Source organism: Acinonyx jubatus, chromosome B3 (genome assembly GCF_027475565.1).
Source record: "Acinonyx jubatus isolate Ajub_Pintada_27869175 chromosome B3, VMU_Ajub_asm_v1.0, whole genome shotgun sequence".
NCBI lineage: Eukaryota > Metazoa > Chordata > Mammalia > Carnivora > Felidae > Acinonyx > Acinonyx jubatus.
The window spans coordinates 118,481,983-118,499,067 of NC_069386.1; the positions used below are offsets into that span (position 1 = coordinate 118,481,983).

The following is a 17,085-nucleotide window of genomic DNA, read 5'->3' on the forward strand; positions in this document are numbered from 1 at the left end:
TTGAATCCAAGCGCCTTCATTTAATTGACTGTTATTTGGAGCTATCTCTAAGCCTCTGTTTCATTATCTGTACAATATTACCTACGTTGAGGAATTGTTCTTAGGATTAAATGAGATCAGGTGTTTTCCTGACATATATCAAGTGTCCAGTGCGTGTGTGCTGGTACAGTTATAATTTCTGCTGCCACCACTGTGCCCTATTAAAAGAAATTGCATTCTTGTTGTTAGTAAGCTGATACTCATAAGTATGATTTGGCTCTATCTGGCAAGGCTATGGAAATTCAAATACATTCTGAGATCCTGAATGCTAATAATGCTAATGACTATTGAAGGCAAGGGCTTAGCTTCAAATAAAACAAAAGATTAGATTTGGACACACTGACTCCCAGTCAAGTTGTCTCCATAAGTTCACACTTAATACTCTCCTTCTGCTTCAAATACACTGCAGTGATAAAAAACACCAAAAGGACCTAGCTGACCTTCAGAACGAGGGAAGCCTCTCCTTGGCTCCCAAATGTGCAGAAATAACTGAGGATCAGTGAATGAGGCTGAAACAGCAAGCTTTCTGAATTCTGCTTTGGGAGCAGGCAGTGACAGCCCAGAGTTCAGCCCCTGTAGCATGTTGGGGCCTAAAAGTTCCCTCCCTACCCAAGAGGAAAGACGAAGAAGCCAGGCTCATTAATTGGCAATAAAACAGTAATTTTTCAGCTGGGGACGATGTGGCCCCAGAAGACATCTGGGAATGCCTGGAGTAATTTTTGATTACCATAGCTGGGCAGGGGCGAGGGGTTTCAATTGGCATCTAATGAATCGAGTGTAGGGATGCTAGTAAACGTCCTGAAAAGCACCTGATAGTTCTCCACAACAAAGAATTATCCAGTCCAAAATGTCAGTAGCACCAAGATACTATTGGAATGCAGTGGGCTCTCCTAATGGGAGACTGATGAAACTGACATGGACCCATTGCCTGAGGCCACATCTTTATAGGAGGCTGTGGGCCTACAGAGTCAGGAGGATAATGACACACCCTTGCACCTGCTCATGTTTCAAAACTCACCTGGATTTCTAAATATGACTGAGGCAAGAGCACTGAAATACCACTGGAAAGTCTGGTTCTGGACTAGGGTGATGGGCCCTAGGTGGAAGCAGTTATAAAAACTTCTGCCAGGGAGGGGTGAGCAAATACAGAGACAAGGGAAGAAATGATTCCTATTCAGAATGAGCCTACAAACTAAAGTTGCAAAACACATGAGTAAATCTGAATCTAAGAAGGATTGCCAACAAAGCTGACAACTGGAACATGAATTCCTTAGAAATGAAATTAACATTTTTGAACAGCCAGACATGTTAGGTCCGGTATCTGGTAGGCTTATCTTGTAACATGTGATTCTGATCAGAGTATCAGAAAGGAAACCTGAGGAAGAGGTGAACAGGTTACGCTTTAAGAAATAATAACTGAGACTTCTCTGGAATTGAAGAAATAAATGAGTCCTCGGCTAAAATATTCATCCCATGTGCCAAAATAAATGCACATCTAGACATATCATAGTGAAACTGCAGAACACTGAGCATAAAGGGAAGAGTTACATGCTACTTGAGAGAAAATTCACAAAGGAACACAGAATCCCACATTCTTTTTTTTAGAAATAGTAGGTGGCAGAAAACAAGAGCTAACAGCTTCAGAATGTTGTGGTGAAGTAACTTTCAGTCTAGAATTTTATACACAGCTAAACTGTCATTCAAGAGAAAAGCCAAAATAAAAATAATTTGAGATATTCAAAGTCTAAGAGTATACCACATGACCTTCACTGGAAGAACTAGCAAAGACTGGATAAGATAAAAGTGAACACAGAAGTGTTGGATAACATGAAGCAGTGAGGGGCCAGACTTTTATTAAGTGATAATAAATGCTAATGACTGTAAACATAATTGTTGGTCTTTTAAAAATATAAAACATGTTTGGGACAACAAAGACAAGACTGAAGGCCAAGAGGATTCAGTGGATGGCAAAAATATAGCAGGTCTGTGTCAAGTTCTAAGGGCAAGACAGAAATATTAAGGGAAAAAAAGTGGAAAAAATAACTAAATTTTACGCTTAGAAAAAAAATAGCTAAATAATTGATATATACTCTGTAGCTTTCAAATCAACAGAAGGAAAGAGAAGAGAATGTAGAAACTTTTGAGTCCAGTGGAAGGCAGGAAAAGAAAAAAAAGGCAAAGGAAAAGGATGGTAAGTGGAAAATAAAAACTAAGATAGTAGAAATATATCCAATTATATGAGTAATCACACTAAATGTTAACAGGATTATACTCTTCTATTAAAAGATAGATTATGAAATTGCATTTTTTTAAATAGGCTTCACATCCACTGTGGAGCCCAAAGTAGAACTTGAACTCACGACCATGAGGTCAAGACCTGAGCTGAGATCGAGTTGGACACTTAACCAACTGAGACACCCAGGCACCCAGAAATTGTACTTTTTAACATGTTCGGTTGTAGCCTGCTTAAAAGAGAGATACCTACAGTAAAAGTTCACAGTGCGAAGCATTAGAAGAAGGTAAACCATGCAATACTAATTAGGGGCATGAGTATAGCAACAGAGAAAATAGAATTAAGCAAAAAGCATTCACTGGGATGAAGAAAAGCACTGGTACGCAGTTAGCATAATAAATTCAAAATCTATAAATCAAATGCTGATAACAGTATAAAGAAATGTTGGAAAGTTATTAATCATAGTGGGTGATTTATTTAAATCTGCTTCTATCAATAACTGATAGGTGCCTCATACAAATTTCTGAGGATTTGGACTATTTGAAATATAGAATAACAATTTGCTTTGGTAAGTGGCTTTTCATGTTTTCTGACCACCACTTATAATATTAAAAAAAATACATTTTATATGCAACCTAGTAAAAATATCTAAATTATGTATATGAAATAAAAGTTTCACAAAATATTATTTCCTATGATTTGAAAAATGCCGATTGGGTCCCCTAAATTGATTTTGCAACCCCCCTTACGAGCCACAGGTCATAGTCTGAAAAACATTAATAGCTCTGCCTAGACTCCTGCATCCAGTAGGGAGAATATACATTCTCTTCGAGGATATGTTTACAAACATTCAACACATACTGTCACAAATGAAGGCTCCACACATTTCAAAAAATCTGTATCCGTTTACACTCTTCAACAGTAAAAAACATTTTAATTAGGAAAAACCAAAAGGTAATGTTTAAAAAAGACTCGTGTGTTTGGAAATTTAAAAAAATTCAGTACGTAATACCCAGCCGTTAGGTTATCACAATGAAAATCATAAAACACTTAGAAGTGTGGAAAATGCTACGTACCACATTTGTGGGATAGCCAAAACTGCTCTCAAAAGTAAACCTGGAGCTTTGAATTTATTAAAAAGACAAGAACGATTGAAAATCAGTGAGCTAATCATTTAACTTGAAAAACTATAAAAAGAACAAGAGCAAATTAATCAAAATCAAAATAAAATAATAAAAATACAGAAATCACCTAGAACAGCCCAGCACGTGGGAGAACACGAGAGAACAGTGCCTCGAGCAGTGTTTGGCACATGGTAGATACTCATTAAATACTGGGTGAAGGAATGAATGAAACTGACAACAAATGGTAGACGGGGTCACATCTGGAAAGACTAATACGGTAAATTTAAAAAAGAGGAAAGACCCGCATAGATAATACTAGGAATGAAAAGGAATAAAACAACAACTATAATGGATCGTGGGTTAGACAATGTGTAGTATATTTATAAAATGGAGCCTTATGCACCACTACTGCACAAAAGTTGACTTCACAAAGTGCTTCTTGAGTTGGTCTTGTTTTCAGACCCAAATTAATAATGTTCTAATTGTTGTTTGCCAAGGATTAGTATATTAGCTTCTGTTTGTGAGATGCATACATAATCCCTGGACTGATGGATTAAAGGAGGAAGCACACATACACCTGCGTGCATGTAGGTTGTAAGGAACATTGTGAGATGTTTCATCTGTGAGTAAACATTTGCTAAGAAGACTCAAGAGTACATGTCCCTTTTGGAATTCAGTTCTATAACCTAACTTGTGCCTTGAGATTTCTTCTCTCCTTTGGGAGTTAAAAGAAGTTTGGTTGTCACCAAAGTTTTATAAAAATGAGCAAGTGCGGGGTTTCTTTTCAGGACCTTCACAGATGCCACCATGCCTGTCTGCCACAGCCCTGGCAAGGTCAGCATTTCGAGCTCTCCTCTTCCTGTGAAATCTTGAGCACTTTTCTTTTGTGGCTCCTTCCTTCTATAGAAAGGTCATCCCCGATGTGGTGGCATGAATCCAAGGTAAACTTTCACTTAAACCATTGGAACAGAAACCTAGTACCTCTGTGTTAGAGATGTGGAAAGCCTTGAAAAGAACTCGAAGAGAAACAATATAGCACCAAACCACAGTCAATCTTGTGAAGTAATGAACAAAACAGATCTTAAAGAAAGGATATCACTTTCAGAAAAGTTTCCACTGATCAAAATAATGGGAAAAAAAGAACAGAGGAAACCACAAATAAAGGAAATAAAGATCCACGAAAAAGCACGTCCGAAGCCTTACCAGCAAAATGGATAGTAGGGATTTTGCTTATTATTACCCTCCTTGACTGGCAATGATATGTCGTATAGGCTGGCTGTATGGTGTGCTCTTGACGCCAGTGGCATTCCTAGCCAGCTGTTTGATCGGCATTTATTTCCCAAGTAGAGACCAGTACTAGGAGACATCTTTCAATAATTAATGTAGACACTATTTCGGCTTGTAGGGATACTATTTACTTGTAATGCGTTCCCGAACAATGTCTTTGAGAGGCCCAGGAAGGCTGTTCTTCCTTACTCAGGGCAGAAATAATGCCCATGTCAGGCCTTTTCTTGGACTTCAGGAAAAGGCAAGAGATCAAAGGAGTAAGTGGGAGTGGAGCAAGTGACTTGAATCCCGGGTTAGAAAGTAGACATTTAATACGTGAGGAAACTCTTCGGGTACTAGCCATGAACACATCCCAAGGAAAGATCCTGCCTTCGTTGAAAAAAGCATGTCATTATTAATGGAATTCTTCTAATTAGAATTCTTGGTTGCAACTAGCGTGCTCCTGTTCATGGCTACATCATATCTTGTTTCAGTTTTGACGTGGCTCTGGTAATCGGGAAGCCTGCCCTTCGGCAGCTTTTGATAATAACACGGTTCGTTGTGTGGAGAAGAGTCCGAACTAAGCCCATCACCACAGTTGAGGTTGTAGGAAGCCTCAAACTCCCAACCCTGGGCTATATCTCCTGTTCTTCTGTCTTCTGGAACCTATACCACTTACAAGAAGAGCAGTTATGGAACACTACGGGACTGCATGGTCACATCTAGCACTCTCCTTGGTTTAAACTCTAACTTTTGTATGTTGTAAAATTAACGGCACCTCTCTTGTCCCATCTTTTCGGTATTCCTCACTGCAAAACTCGATACTTTTATAAGGTACTTTCCTGAGTTCATCTTTTGGTCTTCATATTCCATATGTTCCGTGATCGGAAAACAGCAGCTAACAGAGCTGGACCAAACACACATTTAGCTTTGCACATTCAGCTCTTCAGAGAGAAAGAGACGGTATGGTTTCAGTGGCGGCCGACTCCGTGTGATGTTCTTCTTGGGGAGAGCTGGGAGACGCATCGTTCCTCCCGTCAGTCTCATTTCCCATGAGCCTCTTGTGTAGGACGGACATCCTCTGTGCCGTGTGTAATTCTCATGCTGAAAGACATGTGTTCTATGACAAGCCAGCTGCTTCATTTGGTGCACAGTTGAAGAAACAGTGGTTCATTCTGATGCTGAAAAATGTGTATATTAGATTTATCGAGAGGTAGTTTGTCGATCTCAAATGAGACCTCTCTTCTAAGAGAGTTTAAGAGTAGTTGTGACCATGAGATTTCTGCCTCATAGGCCACCAGTTAACTACCTTTTGACTTTAATAGCAAGTTGCTGTTAACTTCCAGGTTCTGAGTATGTTGTGGACATTCTCCTATTTAGCACCCACATTCCATATTCAGTCAGAGTCACTGCGTCACCCGACTTAATATTTCTGTACATGGATAAGCTTATAGTGAATGCAAAGATGGTTAGCAATTCTAAGTAAAAATACCAATTCCAATAAAAGTTAATGTTTGTTTAGCCATTGATATAATACTAGATACCGTGCTAAGATGTGCCTTACAGTCGCCATCTTCCTTAATCCTCAACAACCCTACGAGGTAGGTCGTGGTAACTTGATGTTAAAGGACAGTAACTGACTCAGACAAGCAGCTGACTACATAAGGAGTTCCTAAAACACAGGCACTCCCAGGAAAGCTGCAAAGAATTATCGCAGAAGCAGATCAACAAGCGCCCTAAGTAAGCTGTGGTTCAAAAGTTCTCACTTAGGAGTGGGTTGACCAGAGTCTGGAATGTATTTTCCCAGGGAAATGATGCTTGCACGACAAAAGCGTATTTACCCACGATGTGCCTGAAGTAGTAATAACATAGACCCAAACCACTTTGTGTACCAGTGTTTTCATGGAAAAGTCCACTCTGAATTTCCTCTTGAATGGCTGTTGGACACGTTTCTCCACCGCGGGGGGAAATGGGGCGCCTGTGCTAGAAACAGTAGGCTCATTAGAAGTGTTCGAAGTTTGAGTCAGCGGTGGCTCCCAAGGCCTGTGATGGGAGTTGATGGAGAAGGCAGGGTGGAAGAGTGACAGGGGATGGACAGAGGGAGAGGGACAGGAGACAGCCCATGAAGGTGAAGGGTGGGATAAGAATTCCAGAGAAGGGGGGAAAAGAGGAAAAGAATTTCAGAGAGGAGAAGGAGTTTAAGGATCCAGACTCACTAGTTCTAAACACCCAGGGACTCTGTTCTCCCTGGGGTAGCTCCTTGTTTGCTGCTTTTGTTTCTTCTACTGACTCTGGTATTTCGCCTGCCTGGTTCCCTTTTGCTGTTCTGCGCGATACTGAGACCGGCTTCGTGGCTTTTCTTGACGCGGCTGCCCCTAACCCAGGCAAATGGCCCTAAGGGTTTTTAACCTCTGTAGAGGAAAGAGCCCATCCTAGGTTCTGGAACTTTTCCTTTTTCGCTTGGACCTAGAAGAGCCAATATTAGCTAGAGATGCTTTGGGTAGTTCTTTGGGTCTATAAAGGGCTGAAATAAAATGGATAAGCATTCCCCATGTAGCTATTCAAGGTTGAGGCTTGTGGGACAAGGGAGAATTCCCTCTGTTCCTTTCTCTCCTGTTTGTCTCTACCATTCCCTTGTCCTCCAATGAAAGTGGAAAGGAGTGGGTGGGGCCGCGATCACAGCTTGCTGGAGGGGAAGGGGTCCAAGAGAGTGTGATCCTTGCATCACTGCTGGGGTGTGCTCTCCATCAGTGAGGAGGAGTGGGGGGGGACCCCCTGGGCACCTAAGTGTCTGCCAGAGTCTCCAAGTGCTCTTCGCATCACCTTCCCCTTTGCCCACTAGTCAACGTTTTCCTCACTTCTCTGCTGATACAAGTCACTTGGACACCTGGGAGCTATAAAAAGCCTAGGTTCTCACACTTTATCCCGGACCCACTGAGTCAGAATCTCTAAGGGAAGGGCCTGGAGAGCTGTGTGATTAACAAGTGACCCCAGGTGGTTCCTGTCAAGGACATTTGACAAACACTGCTTGACCATCCCTCCATCTTGCTGGTCTTTAAAACTCCTCGGACATTCTAAACCCCTTTCTGCCTCAGGATCATTATACGTATATTCTATTTCTTCTCCACGAAAAGCTCTTTCCTGATCCCTACTCTTGGCCAATAGCTACTTCTCCTAACTTCATGACTTTGCTGAAATGCGAGTTTCAGAAAGACCATCCTTGACCACCGGTGTCACATCTCAATGAGGTTCCCTTGTTTCATTCTCTTTTTTAAAACACTTCGTGCTGTTTCTCCTTAGCATGTATCACATAGTTTGTCCCTTATGTCTTTGCCTAATGTCTGCCTCCTCACTAGTACCAAGCATGGAATACTTTTTGCATGGATGAATAAATGGACAAACAGTGCCAGGAGAAGGGTTCTAAAGGTTGGATTGATTGCTGCTCAAGAAATAAAGAACCGAGCGTATGAAACTTTTAGTCTTACAAAGTAAAATTTTTACACGTCAACTAAAATCAAGGTAGATGGGTCCAACAAGTAATTTGTATTTGTGGGGCAATGGATCAGATTATTTTTTTAAATATTTATTAGATACCTGATCTGTGCAAAGTGCAATATTAACAGCTATGGCTACAACAGTGAATGAGCTGATATAATCTCTGCCTTTACGGAGCTTACTTTTTAGCAAGGATGACAGATATTAAGCAACCAGTTACACAATCCCGTAATTACAATTTTGGTAAATGCAATGAAAGAATTACAGATCTGTAAGAGCCTGTAGTGAGGAGATCCAGCATGGTCTGTAGGGCATCAAGCTAGTCATAGAATTTCTAAGACATGTGGCTGGGGAACCTGTGCCCAAAGCATCCAATTTACTCTGTCCTGTCTCTTGTCAAAGTTGGCATGGGGGCGAGGGGGGTGCCTCTATATAACAGTTCCTCAACTTCAGCGCTATTTTTTTTTTAAGTTTATTTATTTTGAGAGAAAGAGAGAGAGAATCCCAAGCAGGCTCCACACTGTCTGCGTGGAGCCCGATGTGGGGCTTGAACTCATGAACCATGAGATCATGAGACCTGAGCTGAAATCAAGAGTTGGACGCTTAACCGACACAACCACCCGGGTGCCCCTCAAATTCAGCACTATTGACATCTTGGGCTACAAAATCCTTTGGGGGCACCTTCCAGTGCACTTTAGGAGATATTTAGCACCATCCCTGGCCTCTACCCACCAGATGCCAATAGACCTCGCTGTTGTGACAACAATGTGTCAACATTGCCAAACGTCCCTTGTGGAAGGGTGGGGGTGGGGACAAAGTCTGTCCCTCCTTTCTACCTCAGCTGAGAACCGCTGGTCTACATGAACCTTGGTGGGTTTTTTTGTTTTTTTTTTAATGCCTTTACTTATAATTTATCCAAGTCAATACTGGAAACTTCATTTATTCATTCAGTAAAGAAATATTTGTTGAACGCTTATTAGGTGCCAGGCACTGGAGACACAGCAGTAGTCCAAGCCTGTGCTTTCTTGCAATTACCTTCCAGTGGAGAGAGATGTACAACAAACTTCAGTATATGTAATATTTCAGAAGACGGGGTAGTTGGTCACAGGAGTCCTTTCTGCTAAGATGACATTTGTACAAAGTCTTGAAAGAAGCAAGGGAATGAGCCATGTGACAGAGAACACCGAGAGCGAGAGGCAAAGCCATTGGAGGGCCTGCATTTGATCTAACCTTTCTATCTGCTGATCTAACCAAGCTGCTTGTGTTTCAGAGGGTCCACAGAAGGGCAGCTGAATGGACTCCAGAGCAGCCTTAACTCTGCAGCCTTTGTGCCCATCACCAGCTCCACAGGTTAGTGGACACACCAGCTCTTCCGAGGCCGGGACGACAGGGAGGGTGCTGGGCTGGGCATATTCTGTCTTCTGCCTCCGAAGAAACCTGCAGTTCAAAGAACAAGGAAGCATCCAGGCTTTTGAAGCATTGGCAAATGGGCACTTTAGGATGGAATGGTTTTCCAGAACTAGTTCAGGGTAGATGACATTCCTTGGTCTGGGAGACTGCTATCAGATTTGCAGCATTTAGGCTGGTATTTGACCGGTGTTTCGCTGTTCATATCGTATTCCCACCGGTAGTGTCTCTCCCTAACTCTTCAGGACAATGATCATAGTCCCTGTCATGCTAATGTAATGGCCTATTGATCCATTGCCAGGTGCTTACTGAGGTCTTTTTAAAACCTCTCGTGTAGGTATCCACATCTAAGTCAGGCAACATTGGTCCAGGCATAGTTTTCTGTGAGTACTAACTCGTAAGAATATACTGATAAGTAATCAGAAAACTAAAAGAAAATCACTTGGATTCAGTTCAACAAATACTTATTATTGAATACCTACTGTGGAGAGAATGAGATGTCAGCTGAGGGACATAAAGGGTGGACCAGGCCATCTCTCCTGTCAGGGAACTTACAGACTTAGGAAAAGAGGAGAGTCAGCAGGGAGCGGGGCTGCAGGGTGGGTAAGTGTCAGGTCCTGGGGATGCAGAGAATAACCATAGACGGTTGGCGGAACACCCGCTGTGCCCGGCACAGTTCTGAATGCCTCACATGTAACAACTCATTTGTCTGCAAAACAGGCATATAATAGGAACTGTGTTCCCTGTTTTACAGCTGAAGAAATAAAGGCACAGATTATGAAACATATCTAACATCTCACAGCTAGTAAATGGTGGGGCAGTATTTGAACCCGAGCGACCTGGCCCAGGCTCTTAAGGGATTAGAGAGGGCTTTCTGGAGGCAGAAACATCTAGGCGGAGGGTTGAACGTTGACATGTCTGCCGGGGCGGGGGGGGGGGGGGGGGGGGGGGGGGCTGTGCGGGACTAAAGGAGTGCCAGGGAGAGGGAGCAATACTGCACAGTCGGGGGCGGGGTGAAAATGCCCCGTGTTCTGGGAGCCCTCGTGTGTCACTGTGGCAGGGGACTAGGGCACGAGCAGGGAGCAGCAAGAGAGAGGTCACGGAGGTAGCAGGGCCGGTTTGCGAGCCGTGTAGGGAACTTGGTCCTGAGTGCAATAAGGAGCCGTCAGGGAGTCTAGAGCCAAGGGATGAGGGGTGTGCGTGCGACATAATACACCTTCACATGATGCCAGATCTCTAAGAAGCCTGGTTAGACTGTATCACAGGGAGAATTATGCACACCTCCGGCTTACTGTGGGGTTCAGGGAAGCCATATAGAGAGAAAAGCTCTACAACCACACCCACATCAGGTTGTAAGAGTATAAAGACTTTGTTCTCTGCTTAATATTTTAGAACCCGAATTCAAGAAATAGTTGATGGGTATCTACTTGCCCCTCCCCTCCCCCCAAAAAGAATGACTAGGATATGGTAGTTATTTTTAAGGAATGGGAAGTGGGCGGCTGGAAGAACTGTGCACTGTATGCACAGCTGAATGTATCTGTCCACAAACTGCTGCAGCCAGAGAGGTTTGCAGAGCATAGGAGATCCAGGAAACCTGCCTACTGCTATTTGCAGGTCTAACTAACGCATTAAGTACAAAACTGAACGCTCTGCATAGACTCTGGCCGGGGAAGTTGGAAATTTGAGGGGCCAGGTGGGTCATACTCTCAGCATCTCGCTTATGAATTAATATTTATTGACTGCTGAAGTTATGTGTTAGAGATTTTGTAACCATTGCAGTGAACGCAGCGTCAGCCTAAAACCGCAGAACAAAGAGAAAAGTTGTATGTTAGTTATATAAAGGTTGTATACTGTATATTGTATAATAGAAACCCCGGATTCTAGTATCTCCCTTTTCCCTCTGCTTCTGCCTTAAGACAAGTGCATTATTTTTTTTTTCGCCTTGTTTAGGTAGCCAGCTGTTCACTGCTTTTATCTCCATTGACTCTGGACCTCTCAAGTGCCTTGAATTCGTTTCTAGTCTGTGATTTTCCTGGTGTTCCCGATCCTCAGTTAAAGAAACACTGATGAACTTGGTACACGAGTCTCAGGCATTTTCCACACTTCCCAATAAACATTTTGCCTTAGCGGTATAATAGTAACTAACCCTGTTAGAGTTATTTATACAGCTCGTAAGTAACTACCTGGCACTTGAGTGTTTCAGCTACAAATCATGCGTTTTTCTGTATGACACATAGATTTAAAGGTGTTAGTCTAGGGGTTCAGAAGGCTGTCCTATAAAAAGGTTAGGTAGCTATTAGAGACATTTTTCTTTAAACCCAGAAGAAGGGAGAGTAGCCCCTGTAATAAGTCAGTTATATGGCTCTCAGAGATAGGAAGTTTGTGCCTCTACAGGAATCGCTACGCTGACTTTGAAAGGTATTTAGCCCCTGTCTGGTCCAGTTAACTCAGTTGGTTAAACATGGTATTATTGAGTCCACGAATATAGCAAAAGTCTGTTTCCTGGCCCCTTGACTCTTCTGCAAGTCTAGCCAACCAGGTCTTAAAGCTGTGTGACTTTGTTCCTTGGGCGCCTGACTGAGATACTGGTTCATCCTGACTGAGATACTCTGTTGAAAAACAACTCAGAATCCTTCCCCACTGATGGTGACCTAGTGACAGTCTTTTAAGTGTGGGTGTTAAATGAGGTAGTGGACATGAAAGCTGCTAGCAAAAGGTCTGGAATGCTCCATGAATGTGACTTTTTCCTTGACTTCCCTACCTCAGGCTATATATTCTGAGTTTGCTATGGGAGGCAAGACGTAGAGTCAGCAAATTTGGAAATTTGAGAAGGAAGCTAGAGCGAGGGCCTTTGGCTCAAAGCCAAAGCCATTGGCCTTCGTTCTTTATAACCATGGCGTTCTGGAGTTTAGAAGTGGTGATGGGGAACTAAAATAGCAGAGAGTACCAGATTAGATAACTGGCATTTCTCTCATGCGGACTTCATAGCGTAAACTACCATTCTCGCAGGGTCTGAGGCCATACCAGCTGCCCTCATCCCTGGCCCTAGCTTCTGCCTACGCCTCTTCTGTCCTGGAGCCCGGCCTCTATCTGCCCCCCACCCCAGTTTGTTTGTTTTGTTTTGTTTTGTTTAAAAAGCTCTTACTGGTCTGGAGTTGGTGGAAAGATTCTTTGAACACCAATGCTGGATTTCATTTACAAGAAGTGAGCAACAGTGTCCTTGTTAAATATTTGCTATTTGGGGCCTTGATAAAACATACATTTTAACTTTATCCTCCTTGTTTGCATGGGGCTGGGGCAGCAGCCCATCAGTGTGCCTCTGCCCGCCCACCTCCCTGCCTCCCTGTAATACAAGACAAAGGAACTTACTTTAATAGAAAGTAAACCCAGCGGACCTTAAATTCTGAGGATCTAGAAGTCACTTTAACTTTCAAGCAAAATGATTTGCTGGGCAATTCTCAGCGGAATGACCTCTTTTTATTATCAGATTCTTATTCTTTTCACCAAGCGTTATCTAGTTGTTATAGATCCTGGATGGATCTGGAATATAAGAAGTTAATAGTGAAAATGAATAAAGCTCTTAAGATGCTTGCCCTAGTGTCTCACATCCTTTGTTACTCCCAAAACGTTCTTCTCTTCCCAGAGCCAGAGGGATAAGAATTTGGGTTTACGTACTCTTATGGTGTTAGAAAGCAAAGGGCACAGGTTTGGTGTTTGGCCGGAAATGGAGCATCAGCATCTGGGCAAACAATGATCCCCTAAAGCCATGTTTTGTTTTGTTTTGTTTTCTTGAAATACACATAGGTGTTTTCTCCTTTCTTTATGTTCAATGTATTTCTCAGCCTTCTCTTTCCTTCTTTGGTTCCTTCTGTCGCCCGCCACCTAATGCTACATACTAGGCGCGCTTTTCTGGGCCTGGTGTCCCTGGCTAGTCTTCTGTCTGGTTTTTGTCCTTTCCTAAAACCTAGTTTTAGATTTGACCTCTTGTCCTTTCACCAAGATCAAATAAAGTGTTAAGTAGGGATTTTTTTTTTTTTTTTTACATTTTTCAGGACCTTTGGAAGCTCCCCAGGTTATTTTCGCCAGATCCAAACCCTTGCCCACACAATCTGGAGCCCTTGCTACAGTTATAGGACAGAGAAAATCAAAGTCGGTGAAGTCAGGGCCAATTTAAGGTAACAGTAAGAATAAGAGCATATTTTTTTATTATAACTTGCTGACTTTATGCCACAGCAAGAGGCTTACTAGCTATCAAGAGAAGCGATAGTTTCTCAAAATGACAAGGAAACTGGCATTTTGTAAAACCAGAGCTCAGAAGGAGTCTCCAAACTGTGGGTCAAAGTTAAGCTACTCCTAGCTTGCTTCTGTAATAGCCTGCCAGTAGGTGGCGCTGTGGCAGTAAGAAATTTCCTCACTATTGTGGAGGGTTTTGTTTAAAACCATGGGGACATTGAGGCCAGTCAAAGAAAGAAACTAAAGCTATAATTGAGTTATCACAGGTAAAGTGTAACAGAATACATTGGAGAGAATGATATTTGAAGTTCAAATCGCAATAGCCTCTAAAGAGAATGTTCTCAGTGATATTTATTATTTTAAAGAAGGCTTTTAGACTAGAGTTGTGTAGTTTGTGAACTGGACTTTCAAATAATGGGAGGCAGGAAGGAAGAAAATTGAAAAATAATTTTTGGGGGGTGAGGTTGAGTGAGTAATTATGCTGTGTGTCTGAGTTAAGATCAGCATGTGCTATAACTGGCCACAAAACAAACCGTAAATCCCAGCCTACCACCCATCCGTAGAAATCTGACATTGAAGGGACGGCCTGACTTGATCTTGTGAGGCTGTACCCACACTTCCCCAGCGCTGCCCCACAGTATTTTGTTCCCAGCTGTGGCCTTCAAAACTTTCCAGAAACTTCTCTGAAACCACAAGGTTTTGATGATTCCTTTCCTCTTTGCTCTACCCTACACACTGAAGCATTAATGGCACACCTGCTATGAGCTTAATACCCTTCTTACCTCTGGGGGAATACTTACAAGCTTATTTGAGAAGCATTATTCATCAAAATACCCCAGGAGAGCAAAGGAGGGAGGAAAATTATTTACCCACCACAGGATTCATTTACATTGGATCAGAGAGCTTCAAATATCTTTCCCCAGCCCATCTAAACTCTTTCCAAAAAGGAATGAGAAGAGAGAAGGGAACACCAAATCCATGGCTTGGTCATCTACCAAAATGTACCAGAAAAACTGAAAACAACTCGAGTTCTATTGGTAATACTTGGCCAATGGGCCTTTAATTCTGATATCCAATGATGAACAACTAATGAAATATAGAAAACTAAAGCGAGAAGGTCAATATTTCCTTGAGGAGACTGGCAGCCAGGAGAATGAATGCGACATCAAGCTCCAAACTAAACCGATGGCCTGCCAAGAAGCACTAATGTCCCATCGGCTTCCAGGACTGTGAGACTTGGACCCTGCCGCCGTTGTAATATCACTTTCCTTGAACCTATTTCATTAGTATCCCTTACAGTCCACCCAGAACATTACATGGCAAAGTAGGATCATCAGGAGAGAAGCCTTGGGAAAGAGCCCATCTCTCAACACTTAAATCTCTTGCAAACACAGCCCTGCTGAGCCTGAGCGGCACATAAGCTAGGGAGGGTGATGCTGTACTTTGTAGTTAGCTGAGGCGGTAAGACCTCATGCCAAGCGTGCATGGCCTCGACGCAGAGTGGGTCAGGGGGCCTCAGAAGACCAGGCTGCCATGGTGCAGCACGACCAGCTGGGAGGCTCCGGAGGCAGGCCCACCAGCCTGGCAGGTGGTAGGTGTCAGATGGCCATGGGCTGCCTCTCCCTGAATAGGAGAAATACGTAGTTCACCAAGTGAGGAGGCAGAACCCCAGCATCCGTGTCCCATCACCCGGATGCTTGTTTTCTCCTTGCTGTGAATGCAGTAGAGGCACGATCACTGCTCAGGCCAGAGGTCCCTCAAACCACAGTCACAGACGAATGTTATCACGAGCTGTAATGATCCTAGAGCCTCTTCATATATGGGGTTAGGGAGGCAGGCAGGTTAGATGGCGAGGATTGAAGTATGTTTGCATAGCATGTTATCTAAGACAGAAAACATCAGTTGTCCTGATCAAAGAACGAAGGAGCTGCACTAAAGCGTGCTGGGGACTCAGACTTTCTAAGACCCCCACTATGCTGCCCCAGGCAAGGGTCGTATTTAAATAGATACATTATTTTGCATCTTCTTAGATTCTGTATTGTCTGTTTGGCATCCCTTCGTCACAGAGCCAGTTAACTATGTTTTCTGTATTCTCGATGCTTTGACATTTGGGGCCTCACCGACCCAGAGAGAAACTGCCCCTCCCAGGGCTAGCTAATTCCTAGAGATCATAACAACTTGCCCACGAGTATGCCTTTCAAATGGAAGCGAACCAGTCCCAAGTTTATATCCCCAACCGCCTCCTTATCTAACTCTCACATGGAACACCCACATTTCCCTTGCCCCAGATTGCTCCAGGGCCAGGTACAACTAGAGAGCACTGCTGGAGCCCGTAGCCCACCAGAATCCTTAACACGAGCCAGCCTTAAGCTGTTTACCCTGCTCTGCCTTGCCTTTCCCAGGGAAATCCCAAGTAAGGTTATGGCCTCGGCTTTCTCCTCACTCCTGTCTTCTGTCTCCTGACCACACTGGTGTTTTCCTCTGTGACCCCGTGTGGCACGCAGTGACCTTCTCTCTGGGACGCCGAGTATAATCAGCTTGCCCCTGCCAAGCCTTGTTCTCATCTCCTCCAGAGCCACACTGACTTAACCATACCATACCCAACTTGTACACCCTTAGAACAAACATCAACAGAGTGAATGTCTTTACTGTGCAGTGCGAGGAGCCAGGAAAAAAAAATCTCCATCAATTAGGTTTATACCACTAAGTTCTAAGCAACTGGTCACAGCACTCACTTCATTATAGGCTGTGTTGTATAAGTGGTGTTTTAACGGTGTGTGTGGTGCTAGCCTTAATCTAGCTGCAGCCACACATGAAGGATGTGGATCCCTCTCCATGGCAAAGTCGCCTGGCTGTCAGCCATTGAAATTTCATGCTTTCCTGTCCCGAGGCCTCTTCTTTTCATTTAGTAACTGTTTCTACATTCAGAAACAAAACCCAAGCATAGCAGAACAACCTGGTTGGAAGTGGGGGAGGAAACAAGCTGGCTTTCAGTTTGGGGGGGATGGAGGGGAACACTTCCAAGGTCCTCTAAGGGGGTTCATTTGCCTTAAAGAAAACCAGGGAACTCTATTCCTGAAATGGATTAAGAAGTGGACCACTAAGAAAGATAAGATCTGAAAATTGATACTGTCTCTTGCTGAGCTGGCAAACTGCCAAGAGAGGAGTGATGATTCTTCAATTGTTAACAATTACTACTTTGTTAGAAAGAGACAAGGAAAGCGCAGCGGCCCCTTTCTCAAATTACATTTATGTTACAGAAGCGCACACACCTCCTGGAAAAAATGC

The 17,085-nt window shown here is 43.2% G+C and overlaps 1 protein-coding gene across 14 annotated transcripts in view; it reads left to right on the top strand.

The window, feature by feature from the left end:
* Nucleotides 1–17,085, top strand: part of TTLL5 (tubulin tyrosine ligase like 5) — a 282,100-nt gene that overhangs the window by 223,231 nt on the left and 41,784 nt on the right. For 11 of the 14 annotated variants that reach the window (XM_053224740.1, XM_053224738.1, XM_053224742.1 and 8 more), the window contains one exon: nt 9,428–9,507. The exons of 1 other annotated variant lie outside the window; for it this stretch is intronic. In XM_053224740.1, coding sequence (XP_053080715.1) covers nt 9,428–9,507 — 80 coding nt within the window. Of the gene's footprint in view, nt 1–9,427; nt 9,508–11,514; nt 13,311–13,616; nt 13,740–17,085 lie in introns of those variants that run through there. 2 more of the 14 variants (XM_053224743.1, XM_027066203.2) reach the window with 2 other exon arrangements.